The sequence below is a fragment of the Aulonocara stuartgranti genome, assembly GCF_965226115.1.
Source record: "Aulonocara stuartgranti genome assembly, chromosome: 10".
NCBI lineage: Eukaryota > Metazoa > Chordata > Actinopteri > Cichliformes > Cichlidae > Aulonocara > Aulonocara stuartgranti.
Genome location: NC_138946.1, coordinates 35484223 through 35509224, shown reverse-complemented (window position 1 = coordinate 35509224; position 25002 = coordinate 35484223). Strand labels below are relative to the sequence as shown.

At 43.2% G+C, this 25002-nt stretch overlaps 1 protein-coding gene across 2 annotated transcripts in view; it reads left to right on the top strand.

Annotated features, from left to right (window-relative positions):
- The first annotated feature begins 1537 nt into the window (after positions 1-1537).
- Positions 1538-25002, top strand: part of LOC309715568 (interferon-induced very large GTPase 1-like) — a 51832-nt gene continuing 28367 nt past the window's right edge. Inside the window, exons 1-6 of one of the 2 annotated variants that reach the window (XM_082548783.1) lie at positions 1538-1606; positions 2351-2467; positions 15863-15897; positions 16232-16316; positions 16912-16990; positions 17176-17281. In XM_082548783.1, coding sequence (XP_082404909.1) covers positions 16988-16990; positions 17176-17281 — 109 coding nt within the window. In that variant the 5' untranslated portion in view covers positions 1538-1606; positions 2351-2467; positions 15863-15897; positions 16232-16316; positions 16912-16987. The remainder of the gene's footprint in view (positions 1607-2350; positions 2468-15862; positions 15898-16231; positions 16317-16911; positions 16991-17175; positions 17282-25002) is intronic. The other variant, XM_082548784.1, reaches the window with a different exon arrangement.

Here is a 25002-nt window from a genome sequence, read left to right as displayed (position 1 = left end):
GTCCGAGGGGCCCGTTGAGTCTTCGTCCTCGCCTGGCCCAGCCTCCGAGTCTTCGTCTCGTTCTGTTTTTGTTTTGTTTCTCGGGTTTGGGCTGTCGGGAGCCAGCCCTTTAGGGGGGGGGGGGGGGGGGGTGATGTCATGGTCCTGGGCCATGTGGGCCCAGTATTCTTAGTTCCTTGTATTTTTGTATTTCGTTCCTTATTTAGGCCATGTTTCCTGAGTTGCCCTGTTGTGTTGTTCCCTAAGTGTTTTCCCTTCATGGCTTTTACCCCCTGTGTGCCCCTCTGTGTATCTGTGAGCCCTCGTCTCTCCTTATGTTTTATTCCATGTTTCCCCTGCCCGTTATGTCTAAGTTCTCCCCGTGCTCTCTCTCCCCCCCTGTGTGCCCTCTGTGTATTTATGAGCCCTCGTCTCCCTTTGTGGTTGTTTCATGTTTCCCCAGCCCGTTATGTCTGTGTTTTCCCCGTGCTCTCTCTCCTCCTGTCTGAACCTCTGTGCACTTCCTGTTTACTTTGTGACTCTCACGCCTGTACATGTCATGGTCAGTTCACCCCGCCCTGTCTCGTTATGATTACCAGTGTCACCTGTGTTCCCCGTGTGTTCCCACTTTCCTCGTTAACCCTCTGTGTATTTCTGTCTGCGTCTCCCTCTGTTCGGCGTCGCGTTCTCCCTCATGTTGTGTGTTATTCTCCCCGTGGTTCGGTTCCTTGTACTTCTCATGCTTTAGTTTTCCCAGTTTTAGTTTATTTTGTATTGCTTCTCGTGACCAGCAATAAAGCTGTGTTTTTTGAGTTTATCCCCGTGTCTGTGAGTCTGCATCCTGGGTCCTTCTCCTGCCTGCCACACAACGAATCATGACAAAAGGAGGCTGAGGAGTAACTAAACATCTGATACAATAAGCGGGGAAGTGCAGGAGGGACAGGTGAAAAGGCCATAGTGCTAGCAAGGCAGCTACGAGCAAGCTAAGCTAGCAAAACAGTAAAGACACTGTGAGTGAATACTTTGGCTATAAATTAGAGAGTGAGTACACAGAGAGTGTGCTTTGAATGAAGTGCGGGAAGATTACACTATAAAATAAGAAGTTATCTAAAAGTTTCTAATTGAATTGCTGTTCAGATCAAGCTACACAAAAACACCACTGTGTGCTGGAACAGGAAGTGATACTCTACCACAGAGAGAGCAAACACCAAGTGACAGACCTAGCTGAACAATGTTTCTTTCACAAAGTGAGACTTAAATGCTCAGTTAAAAGTATGTAAGTCTTGGAGTTAGTCCAGCGTTGTAGGAAACAACTATCCATTTTTATGGCAGCATGTGATGTTACAGTAAGCCTAACAATGTTTTTTTTCCAAAGGTTTCTGGAAAATAATTAGATACAGAAATTATACTTTCACTTTTCCTTTGGATGTAATTTTAGAGTCATTTGTGTATAGATACAGTTCTTTATACCGCTCTCATAACATCATAGTTGTTGAAACCAGATAGGAGGAGTTTCTGAAGGGCAGACCTTCTGTTCTCTCTATATAAAGAACGGTGTCTTATAGAAGCTATAAGAAGGTAGCTGCATTACACAAACCAAGGACAAGTCAGAAAATACTAAGCAAAGGTGAGTTTATTTTTAGCGGATAACATTTCAGTATCAATGTCTTTGTGTGTGAAATTCTGTGCATGTTGAAGTATGTCACTCTGTGTAAACTTTTCTCTTCTATCTTATAGGGAGTAGTTTGACTAGCATACTTGTTTCTTTTTCTGTCTACCATCAGAAAGCAGCTTTATCCACAATGCACAACTAACTATGGCCACAAGCAGCAATTATAGAATAGTTACAAACAGAAAAGACAAGATCACTCACTCTAAAAGCACAGCTTAACTTGTTGATTCTGTTGTAATAATATACTAAAATTGTTAGTGTAACAATTAAATAAACTGTAATTTTCTTTCATGCTTCGGTGGTTCTAATTTAATTTAGACAAGAGATTGCTTGATATCAGGTTTTGTAAAACTCACTGGACTGAAAGATTTGCCTATGTGTCAGTTTGAGGAGATGACACTAATTGAGTGCTCAACATATTAAGTATTCCAATCTCTTCTCACTGCACAAACCTGTTTTTTGAGCTGCAGCTTGAGATATGTTTTAACTACATTTGTGAGCTGTTTGGAGAACCTACATTGAATGTCATTAAGATGAATTATTTAGTTATTGACAGTTGCTTTTTGCTACGTGCCACTGCATAGCATTAGAAAATATTTCACAATTCAAGATGAAAACAAAGAAGGGTTACTTCACTTTCTGATGTGTATATAAAAAAAAGAATGATTTTGATAGTCTCTTTGCATGTGTGATACACAGATCTGTAAAAATGATAAACCCCTGAGATGAAGAGCCACGATAACATGGCAACAGCAGAAAGAGGAAAGCATGTAAAAACCTGGTTTGAGTGTTGTTGTTGTAGCCGTGACAAGCATGGTAATGTATCACTTCCTGTTGTTCTGACTGTTGCAGTGCACAATAGGATTATTTTGTTTATTGGGCCTTTTTAGTTACCTCTGTTTTTCGAATTCTTTTGGTAGCATTTGCATACATGCATGAATTTTTGTCATTTGTCTGTGAACACGATGGCTGGAAAAGTTTAGAATAAATTCTGGGGGGTTAAAGATTTACCAGGAGTAACGTCTTTTTTGCTGGAGGCCTGGGCAGAAGCTGGAGGGATAAAGCATCTGCATTCTTATTACTCCTGCATGACCTGTACTTCAATTCAAAGTCAAACAGGCGAGTTGAGCTGCCCGGTGCTGTTCAGTAGCCCTAAGTTTAGCCGAAGTCCACTTAAATGCCAAAAATTCCAACTTCATTGCACACTAATTTAGCATTTTATGCTCAGTAAACCTCAAACCTTGGTTGGCTTGTCCAGTTCCCTATAACAATATGCTCTTCCTTCTATTTTTATGCCTTCATACTATTAAATTCCAGTTCTTTAGTATTCTTTATACGGCCAAGAAAGACACAGGGCTCAAAGTGGTCTCTTTACTTTAAAAATGATCTTTAATTTACATATCCTGGATATGGAGACCTGAACACAAAACACACAACCCCAGGTCGGAAGCGCAAACGGAAGCCTAGTTATTTATACTTGCTCTCTACGTCACATCACACTTTAAGTTTCGATCAAACAGCCTAGTTGGTTTCACTTTCTACTGCAGTTACCATGCTTCTGCAAAAGCATGCAGTTTCCTGTCAGCCTGCAACCTAGTTTTACATTGAAGTCTGGGCCTCTCATAAAACACACTAATCAGCATTCTGATTATATATTTTATTTCCTAACAATACTTAGCCACCTGTCTATGCAGATGCACAGCCAACTTAGCAAAACCCTCTACAAAAGTCAATAATTGACAAAACCAAAAAAGCACTGTAGTTCTGAAGCAGTTTTAGGAGGCTGCCAGTTAGCTATCACCTCAACCTTGCTGGGATCCGCGAAGACACCCTGATCTGGTAGAACATAGTCCAAGTAATGAACCTCCCACCAGAAAAGGGTACATTTTGCAAGCTTTGCTTTCAAGTCCCCCTTTTGAAGCCAACTTAGCCCCCCATCCAGCCTCTCAAGATATTGCTCTATTGGTTTCGCAAATATTATAATATCATCACGATAGAAAAGAAACTGACATCATTGGTAACCAAAAATGGGTTTTGTTAATCTCTGGAAAGTGCTAGGGGTGCTAGTGTGGCCAAAGGGCATCCAGTTCTACACAAATGAGCCAAAGGGAGTGTGGTGTGGAATGAAGTCTTGGACTTTTCACCTTCTGTAACTGTGACCTCTCTGTGGATTGTTGTTTAGTTGCTGGCAATAAATATACATATCAGGGCTAACATCCTTTTTCTTCAAATTGATGAAACCAAAGACAATATCATGAGCAGAGAAGACTGAGCTGAATTTCCTGAGGAGAGACCTCACTTAACCCTGCTCCCACACAAACAATTTGAACAAATCATTTTCCTCTAATCTGGTCCTGCACAGGTAGTGGTGTAAGATGCCATTGTGGCTACATTTGGTGGACAAAATGCTCCTACAAAGATGGCGCCAGTGTGTGCAGTTTGCCTTCTTACTCTGCTTCTATTTGTGTTATTTATTTTATCTGACTTTAAAAATGCTAACTCTTTGCGTGTATATGATCACTAAACGCTTCTGGAGATAAGATCTTCTTATTTTAAAACTTTTAATTGCAATCATGGATACAGGGGAACCTTCTCCCCATCGTTCCTGCCAGGCGTTCCAGTTTCAGCTTGTCTCTGCTGTGCTTCAGTGTTACCCAGTTAAGAGGGCATTGCAGACATCGTGGGAAATGCAGTGGCTTATTGGTGAGAGTGAAGACCACCCTTGCATGTATTGGAAAATTATCCCACGCTACTAGGACTGGATTTGACTGCATCAACTATTGGCTGTCTCTGGACATGATTTACACATGCCTGACACCCGTTCTTGGGATAATCACAACAACCATCCACCTGCCACCCCTCCATCTTCGCTCTGGTTGAGTAAATCCTCAAAACTTATGGCCGATAGGTCGGGCTCCTACTTTGGCCTCTGAGCCTCCGACACCATTAAGAATAAGTCTTGCTAATGCTCGCCCAGTAGCAAACAAAACTTTTATTCTAAAGGATTTCTTCACCAACCGGAAACTGGATCTTAGGCTAGTGACAGAAACCCGGCTGAAAGCCGGTGAGTCCAGCTGTTTTACTGAACTTCTGACTGTGAATACCTTTATATACCAAGGATGGGTAGATGAAGAAGCTCAAATGCAAAGAACTTTTTACTGGCTCTCATTCAAATTTTGATGATCAACCTATCTCTAATAATCGGCTATGTACCACAGGCCTTCAAGCTGGCTGTAGTTAAACCTTTACTTAAAAAGCCATCCCTAGACCCAGCTGTCTTAGCTAATTATAGGCCAACATACTTTTCATTTCAAAAATCCTTGAAAGAGTAGCTGTCAAACGGCTAACAGATCATCTGCAGAGGAATTGCATATTTGAAGTGTTTCAGTCAGGTTTCAGGGCTCATCACGGCACAGAAACAGCTTTAGTGAAGGTTACAAATGATTATCTTATGGCCTCTGTCAGTGGACCCATCTCTGTGCTTGTCCTGCTACACCTTAGCGCAGCATTCCATAATGTTGACCAAAATATCCTATAAGAGTGATTAGAGCACGCTTTAGGTATTACAGGTACTGCGCTGCAGTGGTTTGTATCATATCTCTCTAATAGACTCCAATTTGTGCATGTAAATGCACTAAGGTCAATTATGGTGTTCCACAGGGTTCAGTGCTAGGACCAATTCTGTTTACATTATACATACTTTCCCTAGGCAGCATCATTAGAATAGAATAGAATAGAATAGAATTCAACTTTATTGTCATTGCACAGGTACAGGGCAACGAAATGCAGTTTGCATCCATCCAGAAGTGCTTTAGTGATATAGATATATTACAATATATATTAGCAATAATATGTAAGTATATTACAGAAATGGGTCTATTATGGGTCAGAAGACCCTTATGAAAAGGATATCGAGGGAACAGTTTACCCTGCCCGGGATAGGGTTACTGGGGCCCCGCCCTGGAGCCAGGCCCGGGGAGGGTGCCCGAGGGCGAGTGTCTGGTGGCCGGGCCTTAGTCCATGGCGCCCGGCCGGGCACAGCCCGAAGAGGAGACATGGGCCCATCCTCCCGCAGGCCCACCACCCGCAGGAGGCGCCATAGGGGTCGGGTGCATTGTGTGCCGGGTGGCGGCCAGGAGCGGAGGCCCTGGCGGACTGACCCCCGGCTGCCAAGACTGGCAATAGGGACATGGAATGTCACCTCTCTGGTGGGGAAGGAGCCTGAGTTAGTGCGTGAGGTTGAGAGGTATCGGCTAGATATAGTCGGGCTCACCTCTACGCATGGCTTGGGCTCTGGAACCAGTCTCCTGGAGAGGGGCTGGACTCTGTCTCAGTCTGGAGTTGCCCCTGGTGAGAGGCGGCGGGCTGGGGTGGGTATTCTAATATCCCCTCGGCTTGCTGCCGGCACGTTGGGGTTTTTCCCGGTGGACGAGAGGGTTTGTTCCCTGCGCCTTAGGGTCGGGGAACGGGTCCTGACTGTCATCTGCGCTTATGCGCCGAGTGGCAGTTCAGAGTACCCAGCCTTCTTAGAGTCCCTGGGGGGGGGGGGGGGGTGGGTGCTGGAAGGTGCTCCACCTGGAGACTCTGTTGTCCTGCTGGGAGACTTCAATGCTCACGTGGGTAACGACAGCGAGACCTGGAGGGGCGTGATTGGGAGGAACGGCCTCCCTGATCTGAACCTGAGCGGTGCTTTGTTATTGGACTTCTGTGCTAATCACAGTTTGGCCATAACGAACACCCTGTTCGAACATAAGAGTGTCCATAAGTGCACGTGGCACCAGGACGCTCTAGGCCGTAGGTCGATGATCGATTTTGTAATCGTATCACCAGACCTGCGACCATATGTTCTGGACACTCGGGTAAAGAGAGGGGCTGAGCTGTCAACTGATCACCACCTGGTGGTGAGTTGGATCAGGTGGCGGGGGAGGACGCTGGACAGACCTGGTGCACCTAAACGCGTAGTGAGGGTAGTGAGGGTGTGCTGGGAACATCTAGCAGAGGCCCCAGTCCGCGAGATCTTCAACGCACACCTCCGGCAGAGCTTCAACAGCATTCCGAGGGAGACTGGGGACATTGAGTCCGAATGGACCATGTTCAGCGTCTCCATTGCCGAAGCTGCTGCATTGAGCTGCGGCCGCAAGGTGGTTGGTGCCTGCCGTGGTGGTAATCCCCGAACCAAATGGTGGACACCAGAGGTGAAGGGAGCCACCAGGCTGAAGAAGGAGTCCTATCGGGCTTGGTTAGCCTGTGGGACTCCGGAGGCAGCCGACAGGTATCGACAGGCCAAGCGGAATGCGGCTCGAGCAGTGGCTGAAGCAAAAACTCGGGTGTGGGAGGAGTTCGGAGAGGCCATGGAAAAAGACTTTCGGACTGCCTCGAAGAGATTCTGGCAAACCGTCAGGCGTCTCAGGAGGGGAAAGCGGTGCTCTACCTGCACTGTGTATAGTGCTGGCGGAGCGCTGCTGACGTCGACTGAGAAAATTGTCAGCCGGTGGAAGGAATACTTCGAGGACCTCCTTAATCCCACTGACACGTCTTCCAAGGAGGAAGCAGAGTCTGGGGATGAGGGGAAGGACCCGCCAATTTCCGGGGGCGAGGTCACTGAGGTAGTTAAACAACTCCTTGGTGGCAGAGCCCCTGGTGTTGATGAGGTCCGCCCCGAGTTCCTGAAGGCTCTGGACGTTGTAGGGCTGTCCTGGTTGACACGCCTCTGCAATGTTGCGTGGAGATCAGGGGCAGTACCTGTGGACTGGCAGACCGGGGTGGTGGTCCCCATCTTTAAGGAGGGGGACCGGAGGGTGTGTTCCAACTACAGGGGGATCACACTCCTCAGCCTCCCTGGGAAAGTCTATGCCAGGGTGCTGGAAAGGAGAGTTCGTCCGCTAGTCTAACCTCGGATACAGGAGGAACAATGCGGTTTTTGTCCTGGTCGCGGAACACTGGACCAGCTCTTTATCCTCTCGAGGATACTTGAGGGTGCATGGGAGTTTGCCCAACCAGTCTACATGTGTTTTGTGGACTTGGAGAAGGCATTCGACCGTGTCCCTCGGGGTGTCCTGTGGGAGGTGTTGCGGGAGTATGGGGTGTCTGGCCCATTGCTACGGGCCATTCGATCCCTATACAACCGTTGCAAGAGCTTGGTTCGCATTGCCGGCAATAAGTCGGACTCGTTCCCGGTGGGTGATGGGCTCCGCCAGGGCTGCCCTTTGTCTCCGGTTCTGTTCATAATTTTTATGGACAGGATTTCTAGGCGCAGCCAAGTGGCGGAGGGCTTTCGCTTTGGTGGCCTCAGAATCTCATCTCTGATTTTTGCGGATGATGTGGTTCTGTTGGCTTCATCGGGTGAGGGCCTCCAGCTCGCACTGGAACAGTTCGCAGCCGAGTGTGAAGCAGCGGGAATGAGGATCAGCACCTCCAAATCTGAGGCCATGGTTCTCAGCCGGAAAAGGGTGGAGTGCCCACTCCGGGTCGGGGATGAGTTCCTGCCCCAAGTGGAGGAGTTCAAGTATCTCGGGGTCTTGTTCGCGAGTGATGGGAGAAGGGAGCCGGAGATCGACAGACGGATTGGGGCTGCAGCTGCAGTAATGCGGACGCTGCACCGGTCCCTCGTGGTGAAGAGGGAGCTGAGTGTAAAAGCGAAGCTCTCAATTTACCGGTCGATCTACGTCCCTACCCTCACCTATGGCCACGAGCTGTGGGTAGTGACCGAAAGAACGAGATCGCGGATACAAGTGGCAGAAATGAGCTGGTGAGCCTTCTTGACCAGCTTGGAGCAGTTGGTCGTCCAGGTGAGATCCTCGGAGATGTGGACTCCCAGGAACTTGAAGCTGCTCACACGCTCCACAGCCGTCCCCTTAATGTGGATGGGTGGATGTGGGTCAGCATTCCTCCTGTAGTCCACGATGAGCTCCTTGGTCTTCTCGGTGTTAAGCAGCAGGTTGTTTGTGTCGCACCACTCAGCCAGACGATCCACCTCCTCCCTGTAGGCGGCCTCATCGTTGTCACTGATGAGGCCAATCACCGTGGTGTCATCTGCAAACTTAATGATGGTGTTGGAACCATCAGTAGGTCTGCAGTCGTGGGTGAAGAGGGAGTAGAGGAAAGGGCTCATCACACAGCCTTGTGGTACACCGGTGTTCATTGCGATTGTAGATGAGCAGTGGTTATCCAGCCGGACATGTTGGGGGCGGTTGGTCAGGAAGTCCAGTAACCATTTGCAGATGAGGGAACTGATGTCCAGGTCTGTCAGTTTCCTCATGAGTTGTGAGGGGTGGATTGTATTGAATGCTGAACTGAAGTCTATAAACAGCATTCTGGCATATGTGTTGTTGTTGTCCAGGTGTGAGAGGACAGAGTGCAGTGCGATGGAGACTGCATCCTCTGTGCTCCTGTTCTGGTGGTATGCGAATTGGTGGGGGTCCAGGGTGGGGGGGAGACAGGATTTGAAGTGTGCTAGGACCAGCTGCTCTAAGTACTTAGTGATGATTGGGGTGAGTGCTACTGGGCGGTAGTCATTGAGGCAAGATGGGTTGGAGTTTTTGGGTATCGGGACGATGGAGGTGGATTTGAAGCAGGCCGGTACCACAGCGTGGGCCAAGGACAGGTTGAATATGTCTGTGAGCACTCCTGCAAGCTCCCTAGAACACGCTCTGAGAACACGCCCGGAGATGCCATCGGGACCTGCAGCCTTGTGGACATTGATCCTGCTCAGCACCGCTCCTACATCGGTGGGGGAGAGAGTCAGAGGTTGGTGGTCTGGCGTCACGTCTGCTTTGGTTGTGGTTGTGGGGTTCCCTCGCTCAAAACGAGCATAAAAGTTGTTGAGCTCGTTGAGGAAGGAGACATCAGAGGATGCGGGGGAGGGTTTGGTGGTCCTGTAGTCTGTAATGGTCTGGAGTCCTTGCCACATGCGTCGGGGGTTGGAGTTGGAGAAGTGTTCTTCTACCTTCTTTTTGTAATGGTGTTTGGCTTTTTTTTTTTTTAGTAGACATAGTATACATTTTCAGTGCTATGCAGATGACAACCAACTCAATCTGTCCATGAAGCCAGATAATAGACACCAATAAGTTAAATTGCAGAAATGTCTGAAAGACATAAAGACCTGGATGGCCGCTAACATTTTGATAAATTCAGATCAAACTGAGGTTATTTTCCTTGGCCCTGGAAATCTTAGGAATATGGTATCTAAGCAGATTCTTACTCTGGATGGCATTACCTTGGCCTCCAGTAAAACTGTGAGGAACCTCAGAGTCATTTTTGACCAAGACTTGTCGTTCTATGCACATATTAAATAAATATGTAAGACTGCTTTCTTCCATTTGCGCAACATCTCTAGAATTAGAAATATCCTGTCTCAGAGTGATGCTAAAAAACTAGTTCATGCATTTATTAATTCCAGACTGGACTACTGTAATTGATTATTATCAGGATGTCCTAAAAACTCCCTGAAAAGCCTTCAGTTAATCCAAAATGCTGCAGCAAGAGTACTGACAGGGACTGGGAGATAGCACCCAAAACGCAGGACTCGGAGGCAGACGTGAACTCCTTTGTCACTCTTTCGAGGAAGCCAACGTTAACATTTTGGACAGAGAGGACAGATGGTTTGAAAGAGGAGTGAAAGAAGCCATTTACGTCCACTGTGAGCAACCATCTTTGAACAGAGGCGGTGGTTTACGACACCAACTGTCTGCCATCTATAATCCAGTTTTGAGATCCCTTCCCAGACGCCTTAACGCCCACTCACATCCTGGGCCATCTGACCTCAGGAAATCAAATGATAGGGTGGGGCCAGGTTTCACAATGAGCTCACCCGAAACCCTGGGTGATTGGGACCCACACCTACTTTTACACCTTGGCTCATTTGATTAGGTAGAGGATCATCAGGGGGTCCTTTGTCCCTCTTTGGGGGGAAACACCCACTGGGACTCTCCACCATTGAACCTTAGAACTGAAGAAGTTTCTCGGATGAGAGGTGAAACGTCTTCAAGCAACTCAAAGAAGTCCAGACGCTTTTCTTTCCAAACTCCTTAGACTATGATGACCTGGATGACTGAGAACCTTCACAGATATATTATTGACTAACCTCATATTGCAGTTGTTCTCCTCAATGAAGCTTGGTTCATTTACTGCATCCTGCTATGCAATTACATTTGTCCCTAACCATCAGGAAGCCTTATGTTACATTTGATAGTGTGGAAAAAAGTTAGCGTTCATCCTCCAGCTTCACTGTGTTTATATTATGCTAACCATAGCTGTATAGCACACAGCTATGGTTAGCCATGTAGCACATCATTTCCTCCTAGGACAAACGCCGTCCTTCCACTATGTGATGACTAGGGATGGGTATCGTTTAGGTTTTATCCGATACCGGTGCCAAACCGGTACTTTTGAAATGGTGCTCGTGCTTAAACGGTGCTCGAACCGGTGCTTAAAGAATGAAGAACACAAACTTTGTCCAAAAACCTCTCATGTTTAGCTGTTTTTTTTGTAAAAAGCTAACAATGTTAGTCTTCTCTGCAGGTATAGGGAATATATGGTATCACTCTTGGCTGGAAACAGTGCTTAAACAATGGAAAAACACAAACTTTGTCCTAAAACCTCTCAGCTGTTTTCTGTTTTTTTTTCTTTGGGCATTTTAGCCTTTTTGGCCAGGGTGGAGGGAGCATCTGCCGTCAAACAAGAAGACAGCCGCATGTAAATACGACGGTGTTTGCTAGTTCACCTTACATGCATTAATGTAATAACGTGGTTAGCCTACTCAACGTAAATTACACACGAACAACATTAAGCTACTCACGCAGAGAAGAACGGCTGCTGCTACCATCATCATCCGTCATCATTTCTGCTACACTGGCAGGTCTAGGGGCCAGGACTCTACTCTTCGGGTTCATGTTGCTAACTCCTGGTCCGATAACAGGCACCACACCCGCAGTAGATGTGCACAGTGTGAGGTCTTGCAGCAAGCTATCAAATACGGCGCATTTCTAGGCTTTTAAAAAAACGCTATGCATCGCCAGGTGTTTCATCAGATTCGAGGGGTTACCTCCTTTGCACAGTATCACCTTAAAGCACTTGTTGCAGGCTGCTGGGTTTGCATCTTTTGCTGTGAAGTACAGCCAGACTTTTGACCGCTTCGCCTTGGGCGTTTTTAATCTGTAGCTCTGCTCTAAAAGAACGTACGTACCTGGACCCGCCTCTTTTCCTCGGAAAGGTAAAATGATTGGCTAGAATCCAAAGTGTATGACATCTCAGGGAAAAAAAGCACCGAAATAAAGCACCTAAATGTGCACTGCTTTTCGGTCTGGTTACTACCGTTTATGTCAAAACCGGTGCCGTCATGGCACCATCCCTAGTGATGACCGTCTCAAGCTCATAGAGAGAATTCTTCCCTTTCAAGGAACGGATGAGGGTGGATTCCTCTTCACTCACCTTTTCCTGCGAGCTGGCCTTGCCAACTCCCCATTGCTGGCTGCGAAGGATTACTACTCACTCGCAGAAGTGGATCTCATTCTCCTTGCTATAGGAACATCAGCATCCAGGTGATAGTTCCCGATTTACCGACGGCATCTTCCATCACCAATTCTTCCGGGGGCCTCCGACTTATCGATGGTGGCTGTAATCGTGGCATGGTGGCACAACAGAAAAAGCAAGCCCACCAGCACTCTGTAGCGGCCGTAATGGCTGATAATAAGGAAAGTCTGGTCTTCATAGAGGACTTACACTTGGGGAGAGGTTTTCTAGTCAACTTCGGCTCCCAGAAGAGCCTCAGGAACTCTTGTATCATCTGTGAATACCTCCACAATGATATATTATTTAATCTTTAAAAAAAATTGGCAAATTCCTGCATATCTCCAAAGAGAGCCCAAGAACCACTAGTTGTGCATGTACCACAATTCAGAAACCACTGCTTTAGAGTATTCACAAAAATCCTATGATGGAGCAAAACCTCAATTGTCCTTACGTTAACAGCTGGCTTGTATACAGTATCTCTACCCACTGCATTTAGTTCTCTTAGAGGTTTCTTCCTTTTAAAAAACCATTCTTCATTCTCATTGTTGACAATTACTAATCCTAGAGTATTGTCCGATTGTTAGGGGATTTCTTCTACTGTTACATGGTGTTTACTTGGTAATCGATTATACCAGACAAACACCTGGCAATTATAAAACATCTTGAGATGACTATTGTTGTGAATTGTCATTATATAAAATTAAACGTATTACTCAAATTACTTGACCTGTTGAATCCGAAAAAGTATAAAATGACCCACGAATTCCTAAACACTATGTACAGTTTGAGTTTACATCCTAAAATAACCAGGCCTAGCAGAATTACACCACATTGTGCCACCTTACTTGACAATATTTTCACTAACAATATGGAAAACAACATTGTGAGCGGAATATCAATTAATGACATCAGTGATCACCTACCAATTTTTGCAGTTTATGACACTAATTATAAGAAAAATCAGCATGAAGAACAACTGAGATACAGACATGTAAGGACAGAAGAAACTATGAATGCACTTAAGAACGATCTATTAAATCAGGACTGGGACAATGTGTACAAAGAAACTGATTGATATTGCATATGGCACATTTTTAAGAATATTCATGGAATTGTATGATAAAAACTGTCCAACAATAAAATACAACAGAAAGCACAAATATTCAGACCATGGATCACTTTTTACAAAATGCATGTAAAAAGAAAAATACACTCTATAGGGAATTCCTAAAACAAAGAACAAAAGATGCTGAAAATAAATATAAAAAATATAAAAATAAGTTGACCAATATTATACGTGTATGTAGAAAGGAGTATTATAGTAAAATATTGAACAACAATAAACATAATATGAAGGGAATATGGGATGTTTTAAATGGTATCATTAAAAATAATTCTGGACAACAAAGTTATCCTCAATATTTTATCGACAATGGCAATATTATGGAAAACACTGCTGATAAGGTCAACAGCTTTAATCATTATTTTGTAAATATTGGACCAAAACTGGCAGAACAAATTCCTGAGTAAATGGCCTGGTAAATGGCCTGTATTTATATAGCGCTTTACTAGTCCCTAAGGACCCCAAAGCGCTTTACATATCCAGTCATTCACACACTGAGTCACTGCCATCAGTAGACTGTAGTGAAAACCTGATTGATAGGAACCCTAACTCAATGTTCCTCACATCAGTGGAGGAAAAAGAAATAATTGACATTGTACACATGTGTAAATATAAAACATCTACTGATTGTAATGATATTGACATGAAAATCGTCAAGAAGGTCATTGAAGGAATTGTAGGACCTCTAACATATATTTGCAACTTATCATTTCAGACAGGAAAAGTGCCAAACAAAATGAAAATAGCTAAAGTTGTGCCGCTGTATAAAACTGAGGATAGACGCCACTTCACAAATTACAGGCCTGTTTCTTTACTACCACAATTCTCCAAAATCTTAGAAAAACCTGTTTAATAAGCGATTAGACAAATTCTTAGATAAATATGAATTACTCTCTGACAGTCAATATGGATTCAGATCAAAAAGATCAACATCTCTGGCATTAATCGAATCAATTGAGGAGATTACGAATGCTATAGATCAGAAACAGTATGCAGCTGGAGTATTTCTGGATCTCAAGAAAGCATTCGACACAATCAATCATGGCATATTAATTAATAAACTGGAACGGTACGGGATCAGGGGGGTTGTACTGCAATGGGTGAAAAATTATTTAAGAGACAGGAAACAATTTGTGAAGCTGGGTGTCCATTCCTCATCATGCTTGGACATTGCTTGTGGTGTTCCACAAGGCTCTGTACTGGGTCCAAAATTATTTATTATTTATATAAATGATATTTGTAATGCATCTGATATATTAAAATTAGTATTATTTGCAGATGACACAAATATTTTTTATTCTGGGGGAATCTAAAGGAGCTGCTGGATACAATTACTTCAGAAATGTGCAAAATTAAAAAATGGTTTAACAGGAACAAACTATCGCTAAATCTAAGTAAAACTAAAATAATCTTATTTGGGAATTCCCTTAGAAATGCACAAGTGCAGATTCATATAGATGGTGTGGAAATTGAAAGAGTACTGAAAATAAGTTTCTTGGTGTGATTATAGATGATGAATTAAACTGGAAGTCTCATATAAATCATAAACAACAAAATTTCAATAAGTGTCTCAATTCTGGACCACAAATCACTCCACATTCTCTGTTGTTCCCTGATTGCACCGTATTTGAATTACTGTGCAGAGGTTTGGGGCAATACTTACAAATGTTCGCTATCATCAATCTTTATATTACAAAAAGGGCCATAAGGATAATCCATAAAACTGGTTACAGAGATCATACAAATTCACAGATCTGGTTCATTTTCTCACTGCACAAATTATATATAAAGCAATAAATAACCTGCTTCCTGACAATATTCTAAAAATGTTTTCTAAAAGGGAACGGGGATACAATTTGAGGGGGGTATTAAATTTAAAACATCCTCGTATCCGTACAACATTAAAAAGTTTTTGCATCTCTGTGTGTGGAGTGGAGTACAGATATGAAGCAATGTCTGAGCATGGCGCAGTTTAAAAAGCGCTTTAAGGATATGGTTTTTACAGGGTACAGGGAAGAGGTAGAGATTTGATAGGGTGTTCTTGTCTAATATTTTGATGTGTGTGCGGGTGCACGGGTATGTTGGTATGGGTATATATATATTTGTAGATTGTGTATCCTTTGAGGTGTTCATGGGGTTATTGAAAATGTGTATATGTGCGTATGTGTATATACGTATGTATGGATAGATAGAAACATATATGTATATATATAAAAAACAAGAATAATAAAAAAAATACACATGACATATAATGAAATTGTAAGGAGGTATTTCTGAAGTCTATTGATAACTAGATAGTGGAAAAGGGGTGGGATTAAATAAGCTTATGCTTCTTCCTGCTCCTTTTTGAACATGAAAGTTATTTGGAGTTGTGGTTGCTCGTTTTCCTTTTGTTTTGCTTTGTTCATTTGTGTCTTTTAATTCTATGTTGTTGTACTTTTTCAACATGTTCAAAATAAAGATTCAATCAATCAATCAATCAATCAAATGTTCGAAAGATGACAAAAGCCAAACCAAACTTTGTTTTCATACTGACCCTGAACATGTGTCTGTTTTCCACCCTCATCCCCACCCCCCAGGGGAAAAGTCGGAGAAAAATGAGATAAAGGCAAAGGTAAAAACAAACATATTCTACCTAAAGTCAGTCAAGTTATGGAATGTAATCACATTTCTACAATACATTTTAATATGTACAATTGATGATGGTTATTTGAAATTTTACATTTTTCTTAAATAGTTTTGTGGTTTTTGTCTCAGAATCTTCGTCTGTACCATTGTAGCTTGTTGTTGTTTTTTTTATTGACCTTACAATATAAAGCATCTTCAGGTGCCTTTTTGTGGTAGTGGACTATATAAATAACACTGAATTGAGTTCAATAGAATAAGAGTACATTCTAGAGTTCAATTCAAACATGCTGCATGTTACATAAAATCACTTTTTTTCTCAGTCTGATTCAGTGAAGAAACGTGAGAAACAGAATGATGAAGCTACGGGACTAGAGTCTGAAAACACATCTGCAACCAGTGCAACAGGTAATATGAACTGACTGACGATTTTAAAATGTGTCTTTGATTAAAGTCTACATGCAGATAAGACTTAGAGAGTACTATGCAAATGTCCTAAGCTACCCCTTCGTTCTTTTATCTTTTGCTTCCTAAGAGGAAGACTTCCTGTATTTCTTTTTCTAAGGAGTTCTCAATCAAAATGTATTTTCAAATTTCTGTAAAACAGAACAAAGAATTTTCAACATGGCTTTTATAAACATTCTAATTTTACTTTGGATGATTACATATGATAGTTAACTAGATTTTACAAGATTTGAATTTCACAGAGGTAAAGCACATCATTGAACTGCAGTCGGTTTTGCTTTTGTGTTTCTTTTTAAAAAAAATTCTTATTCCTTTCTTGGTTAAGTCATTAACACTAAAATATGAATCATTTCAACATAAAAATGGAACAAAGTTCAAGTGACCTTTACCCTTGCATTATAAAGCACTTCAGGGTAACTATTGTTGTGAATTGGCACAATATAAATTTATTTCAATGAAATTAATCAAAGATTACAAAGGTTACAAACCAAACCTTTTTATGTTCATGCTGAGCATGTGTTCCCTTTTCCCAATCTAGGACATGAGGCAGAGGAAACAGAATTACCAGCCAAGGTAAAAAAACAAAGAAAAAGAAGGAAAAAAAAAAAAAAAAAATGGTGAGTCACTGAACAGCTTTTAAATTTATTTACTCTGAAGAAATAGTGATTTTAATATATAGGTTTGATATTGCTGATTTCAACCTTTATACTTACCTTAAATATGTGAAGCCACAGAATAACAAAACATTGTAGAGCTCAAATCAAACATGCTACATGTTTCATAAAATCACTTATTTTCTTAGTCCGATTCAGTGAAGAAACCTGGTATGGCTCAAAACTCAGAGAATGATGAAAGTACAGAAGGAGAGTCAGAAAACACATCTGTATCATCTGCTGCCAGTGAGAAAGGTAATATGAATTGACTGTTGTTACTTATCAACACTTCACGGATTTCTTATGGTTCCTCATAGGCATCTGATGGAAGACAACACACTGCTCCGTAGACCATTTTAACATTTTTATTCTCTTATAAAATCAGTTCTAGAAGGGAGATTCGTACTGCATGACACTCTGCGGTGGATATCAAAATGGTGATATGCGCTTAACAGTTTTATTCCAAGCTGTCCTATTGCAGTCTAAACATCAGTATTCCAATACATTTACACTAAGAGGTGATTCCCTGTTATCTACTTCTACAGACAAGCATGGGTGAGAGTCTCCTACAATTGTATCACTAAAAGACACGTAGTCTAATGCCTTTATTATCAACGATGCATTCACTCAATACTACACTATATGACACTTTGGTTGATATAAAGCATAGCATTAAGGCACTCCAGACAACTTCATTTTCACATTCCCCCTTTTGATTTGCCCCAATGGCAGATAAACACTACTGCAAATCATTAAACATTATATCACCATATTGATTCTCCCTTGTTCCCAACAGCGGTATCATGTTGTCTGCCGTGGTATCAGATTCCCCAACAGCCTTGTTAATTAGTCTTACCAAATATGCTCTGATACAAGGCACACAAAACAGCCACCAGGTACCAGAATAGATGTAAAAACGGATAAAGAAGCCCATAATAGACACAATAAAAACCTTTCCATTGCCCAAAGATAGAGGTCATCCACTCCTCCAATGGATTATTGACTCCAGAGTGCTCATGCAGGGTGTTAGACAAGATCTTCAGGCCTCCATCAGGGGCTGTATGATTACCATTATTATTAGGAATAAAAGTGAAACACATTTATTATTATTATTATTATTATTATTATTATTATTATTATTATTATTATTATTTCGTCAAATATCACACAAGTGCCCCCTTTTTCCACTAACAACATGTTTAATGGCATTCGAATTTCCGCAGTCATAACCCTTTAGGACCTACCATAGAACCAAGTCCGCCAGAGCTGTTATTATATTTTTACATCCTGTAGTGCAATTTTTGGGAGCATTTCAAGTTGCTATACAGGGTGGGCCATTTATATGGATAAAACGTAATAAAATGTGAATGGTTGGTGATATTAAAGTCCTGCTTGTGGCACATGGGTATATGTGAGGGGGCAAACTCCTCAAGATGGGTGATGACCACGGTGGCTATATAGAAGTCGTCCATCTTGGATACAACTTTTGTTTTTTCAATAGGAAGAGGGCCATGTGACACATCAAACTTATTGGTAATGTCACAAGAAAAACAATGGTGTACTTGGTTGTGTGCCTACATGGCCCCCCTGGCAAAAACTTTGCTACACCCGCCCCTGCACAGTTACCAGCTGTCAGCTACTTAGAAAAGGATCCTGGTGTTATTTGTCTCTCAGAAACAGTTCATAACTTCCCTTCAACTCATTCATGTCACCTAAAAGGTAAACCTGTTTCCCCATCACCTGTTCAGCTCTGATGATTCAGTAAGGACATCTGGTTTCATCTTCACGTTTCCCTCACACTAGGATATCCAAACCGACATAATGACCAGCAGCTTTACAGCTGTGGCTCCAGCAAACATCAGATGATACTAGAAATTAATATCAAATAAATTCTAACAACAGCTGATAAAGCTTAAACGTGCTGCTGCTGGTTCACACGACATCGCCGGTTTCCCCATTCTGGCGCAAAGTGGGCAATAAACAAACATGAGAGAAAAGCCGATCAGCTGATCATTGATCAATTTCATGATTGAAGTAGCAACAGGCGAGAGAGGTGGAGGGAATGAGAGAAGAGGCAGCTGTGCAGCATAATGACAGAATAAATCCAGCTTTGTGTCTTTTTTTCATTCTAGCTGAAGTACGGGACAAACTGTGTTCCTTTTCACCTCAATACAAAACGCGTAATATTTTCTCTGAATGCGGGACGATTCCGTTTGTACGGGACGGTTGGCAACTCTACTAACTAACCTTATGAATAAAATAAAGTTCACTATGGTATCACTAGCATCAAAGCACCCACCCAGCTGTATAGAAACTCTGTCATGCTAGCTAGCACACAGTACGAGTTATTGTAACTGATTGTAAAAAGTCAGCACAACGAAAATAAACTGCACCTAAACTTGTTTTATATCTGACCCAGATAGACTGCAGGTCATAACTCCTTACCTGAAATTCAGTTCATCTGACCCTCGGACTGGCAGCCGCCTCGGATCTCCTTTACTCCCGCATGTCCTTTATTCACCGCCTAGCCTGTGTAGGAGCTCCGCGTTAGCCACCACCAAACAACTCAGTTATTTTTCCACATCGACCAGCATCTGGACAATCTGCTGCTGCTGATAACAGTCTCTGGTACAAATCCAACAAACACCCCGTGCCCAGCATCTGGACAATCCACCACATTTAACTGTTCATACAGTTAGTAAAGTAACTACAACACCGCTGTTGTGTGATTGTTAGATGTCTCGTCTCCATGCTGTCTAGTCCAATGCTAATGTACATCTACCCCCCCCCCCTTTTTTTTTCTGAAACAAAATTGCATTCACTACCCCACTTGTTTCAGAAACATAAAAAAAACTCTGTTATAGTCTGGAACCACAAGGTCTGCTGCACGTGACAGATCCTGTTTCAGTGAAATAATGATCTGCTCTGCCTCAGCGGTCTAATCCAGTTTAGCAGTCAGGTCCCTCATGCTGTTTAACTAGGTCACGCAGGGGTTTGGTTTGGCCCTCGTAGTCTGATATGTAGTGCTGGCTATACCCTGTAAGACCCAAGAAAGAAAGAATTTCCTTCACCGTTTCTGGTCTGGGATGGGACAATATGGTACTTCTGTGGTTGGCCAACATTCCAAAACCAAAATTGCTGGATTTCTCTTCCCAGGAGTGTAACCTGGGACATCACCAGCTGCAGTTTGTCCTTACTTACTTTAAACCTTGCCTCCACCAGTCTCCTGAGCATGTGCATGGTAGCTTGGAAGCAGACGTGAGAGCTGCGATGAGCAGGTCGTCCACATACTGAACCTGGGTGCAATTTGCTGGAAGCACACATGGTTCCAGTGTCTGTTTGAGTACCTGATTGAAAATACCTGGTGATAGAGCAAACCCCTGTGGCAATCTAGTGTACCTGAGCTGGCGACCCTTGTAGGTGAACGAGAAGACATCAAAGTAAACCACATATGATCAGGTCAGAGATTGGTAATGGCTGTGAAAGGATTGGGAACAGGAACAGTTTTAGTTTTCAGAACATCATTGATAGCCCTCACATCATGGGCCAGTGCCATGCTTCTTTACAGTCAAAATCGGTGTGTTCGACCGCAAGGGTTAGGTTGAGGGTTCTAACACCCCCACCTTCAACAGGCTTTCGATGGTCTCTGCCATACCCTCCTCTGCCTTAGGCTTGTGACGGTATTGTGGATGCCAAATCGGAGCCTTTCTCTTTAACTCAACAGTCATCGGGGAACACGTGGTTAAGCCAACATCTGTGGGCCCCTGTGTGTGAGGTCCCACATAAATGTCATTAGAACAAATCCCCCAAGATCTGCCCTCGACAAGAAAAGATCTTCATACCATTCAGTGTTGTTGCGGTCATAAAAGAGCATCACATGGTATGGGTCAATGGGAGGAGAGTAGACATCCAAGACCATTTTCCAGGGGCGCCAGAGCTGAAAATGAGCCTGGATTTCATCAGACGTCGTGGATATGAGCTGTTTGCTCAATGTCTTCAGACAGCAGCCATTGACTTCTGGTCCCTGTAGAGATGCATGGAAGCTGAGTGCCATCTCGCAATGTCACTGTCAGTCCGTCAGCCCCACACATGATCACTGCTCCAAGTTTAATCAGTAAGTCTCCGTCCATTAGATTTACTGGGACTTGTGCTGTAATCACATATGGGTGTGCCACTGCTTGGCTACCAATTTCAGTCATTAGAGGTATCGTCACAGCCAGTTTCACTGGAACCCAGGGAAGCTTACTACACTGACTTCGTCCAAAGATAAGTGTTTGTCTCCTGGAGCCTTTCGAATGGTGGAATATGTGACTCCTGTATCAACCAGGAACGGCAGAGTCAGTCCATTCACCGTCATCGGGAGTAGGGGGTCTGCCTTTCCCCTGTCTCCCCGGCCTCTCTGTGGGGTGTGTCACTGCATCCATCCTATCCGTCCAAACCGGCCTCCCAGGTTGGCAATTGTGGGCATGGTCCAGGTGTCATGTGTGGGTTAGGTGCTTGGTATTGGGGTCCCCCTCTGCCCCTTTGTGGCTGACCAGTGTATTGTTGAGGCTGTTGCTGATAACAGTCTCTGGTACATATCCAACAAACACCCCGTGCCCAACGACCCACTCCAGGCTCTCCCGTTCCCTAGCCAGGTGCCCCCCTCACACCCACCAAGCCACCAAGGCCTCTTGCCCACCCCAACTGGCCATGGGTGGATCCTGCAGTCCGTCATAGTGTCCTGAATATGGATTTTGTGGATGAGTATTTGAATAGAAATCAGGACAATTAGAATCAGGTGGGTAGCCTTGAGCCACCATCACTTTAGCGGCTTTCGCTTCTTTCTTTTTGTCTGTCACCTGTTGTTTCGCTTCTCCCAAAATAAGCTTCAATAGTTGTTCTTGGAGTTCCTCCAAATCACCCTTCTTCTTGTCTTTCCCCTGTTTGTGCTTTTCAAGATAATGCACCAAGTGCTTCTCCCAACGATGTGCATCTGCCCCCATTAGATCAGAGTCATCAAACATTTTCTCTCTCACCTTCTCTGGAATGCCTTCCAGAACTGCTCTCCTGAACCACTCCTGATGGAGACCCCTTGTAGTGGGGTGGTGGCCAGTTGCTTCAGCCACTTCTCTTTGCCATGCTCTTTGCCATGGGGTTCTGGTCTTATTTCCACTCCAATTTAGTAATAGCCAAAGCATTCGCTGTCACTTGGTGTTCGCTCGCTGTGTGGTAGAGTATCGCTTCCTGTTCCTGCTCAAACACATGGTGTTTCTGAGTAGCTTATCTGCTTAGCAATTTAATTAAAAACTTTGAAATACATTATTTTTTCATAGTATAATCTTCACGTCCTTCATCTGAAGCACACTTTCTGTGTACTAGTAAGTATTTACTCACTGTCTCTGTACTGTTTCGCTAGCTTAGCTTAGCTCGTAGACGACTCGTAAGCACCATGGCTACTTCACCTGTCCCTCCTGCACTTTCCTGCTCATTGTGTCAGATGTTTAGCTACTCCTCGGCCTCCTTTAGCAGTAATGATACCTGTAACAAATGTAGCATATTTGCAGCTCTGGAGGCCAGGATTACTGAATTGGAGACTCGGCTTCGCACCCTTCATTCACCCGTAGTTAGCCAGGGCCCTGTAGCTGGTGCAGCCGAATATAGTGTTGGCCCCGCTAGGCAGACCCCAAGCAGCTGGGGAAAGAGGGCGGCTGGGTGACGGTGAGGAGGAAGCATAGTCCTAAACAGAAGCCCCAGGTACACCACCAACCTGTTCATGTGTCTATCCGTTTTTCCCCACTCGGCGACACACCCGCCGAGGGTCAAACTCTGGTAATTGGTGATTCTGTTCTCAGACATGTGAAGCTAGAGACACCGTCAACCATAATCAATTGTCTTCCAGGGGCCAGAGCTGGCGACATTGAGGGAAATGTAAAACTGCTGGCTAAGGGTAAACGTAAATACAGTAAAATCATAATTCACGTCGGCCCTAACCCTAATGACACCCGGTTACGCCAATCGGAGGTCACTAAAATCAATATTGAATCGGTGTGTAACTTTGCCAAAACAATATCGGACTCTGTAGTTTTCTCTAGTCCCCTCCCCAATCAGACCAGGAGTGACACGAATAGCCGCATGTTCTCCTTAAATTGCTGGCTGTCTGAGTGGTGTCCCAGAAATGATTTTGGCTTCATAGAAAATTGGCAGACCTTCTGCAGGAAACCTGGTCTTGTTAGGAGAGACGGCATCCATCCCACTTTGGATGGAGCAGCTCTCATTTCTAGAAATATGGCCAAAGTTACTAAACCCCACAAAATATGACTATCCAGAGTTGGGACCAAGAAGCAGAGTTGCAGTCTTACACACCTCTCTGCAGCTTCTCTCCTCCTGCTATTCCCCCAAAAACCCATCTCTATTGAGACTGTGTCAGCTCCCAAACAGACAAAAAACAAACTAAAAACCATCAGTAAACAACTTAAACATTAAAAAAAAAATCACAAAGAAAGAACCATACAGTATCCACATCTGAACCAAAGAGTAAAACAGTGAAATGTGGATTATTAAATATTAGGTCTCTCTCCTCCAAATCTCTGTTAATACATGACTTAATAATTGATCAACAAATCGATTTACTCTGCCTTACAGAAACCTGGTTGCAGCAGGATGATTATGTTAGTTTAAATGAATCGACACTCCCGAGTCATTCTGACTACCAGAAATCTCGAAGCACAATCCGAGGGGGCGGTATGGCAGCAATTTTTCACACAAGACTATTAATTAACAAAAGACCAAGACAGACTTTTAATTCATTTGAAAGCCTGAATGCTTCACCTTGTCCACCCCAGCTGTAAAACTCAGAAATCAGTCTTACTTGTTATCATCTATCGTCTATCTGGGCCTTACACAGAGTTTCTGTCTGATTTCTTTGACTTTTTATCTGATTTAGTGCTCAGCTCAGATAAAATAATTATTGTGGGTAATTTTAACATCCATGTAGATGCTAAAAATGACAGCCTCAACATGGCATTTAATCTGTTATTAGACTCAATTGACTTCTCTCAAAATGTAAAAGAACCCACCCACCACTTTAATCACACTCTAGATCTTGTTTTAACATATGGCATAGAAACTGAACATTTAACAGTGTTTCCTGAAAACCCTCTCCTGTCTGATCATTTCCTGATAACATTTACATTTACCATAATTGATTACACAGCAGTGGAGAGTTGACTTTATCACAGTAGATGTCTTTCTGAAAGTGCTGTAACTAAGTTTAAGAATATAATCCACCCACTATTATCATCTTCAATGCTCTGTATCAACACAGAGCAGAGCAGCTGAACGCTACCCCAACAGAGGTTGATTATCTTGTTAATAATTTTACCTCCTCACTATGGATACTGTAGCTCCTGTGAAAACTAAGGCCTCAAATCAGATTCCGTGGTATAATTCTCAAACACGTAGCCTAAAGCAGATGACGCGTAAGCTGGAGAGGAAATGGCGTGTCACAAATTTAGAGGATTATCATTTAGCCTGGAGAAATAGTTTGCTGATTTATAGGAAAGCCCTCCACAAAGCCAAAAAATCTTACTATTCGTTACTGATTGAAGGAAATCAGAACAACCCTAGGTTTCTCTTCAGCACTGTAGCCAGGCTGACAAAAAGTCAGAGCTCTATTGAGCCAACCATCACTTTAACGTTAACTAGTAGTGACTCATGAAATTTACAAATAAAATTATTATCATTAGAGAAAAAATTACCAATAATCATCCCACAGATGTAATAATATCTACAGCTACTTTTAGTACCATTGATGTTAAGTTAAACTCTTTTTCTCCAATTGATCTTTCTGAGTTAATTTCAATAACTGCTTCCTCCAAACCATCAACGTGTCTTTTAGACCCCAAGAACCACTAATGGTACGTGTACCACAGTTTGAGAACCACTGTCCTAGACATTTTTTCCTTCTCATTGTTGACAATTACTAATCCTAGAGC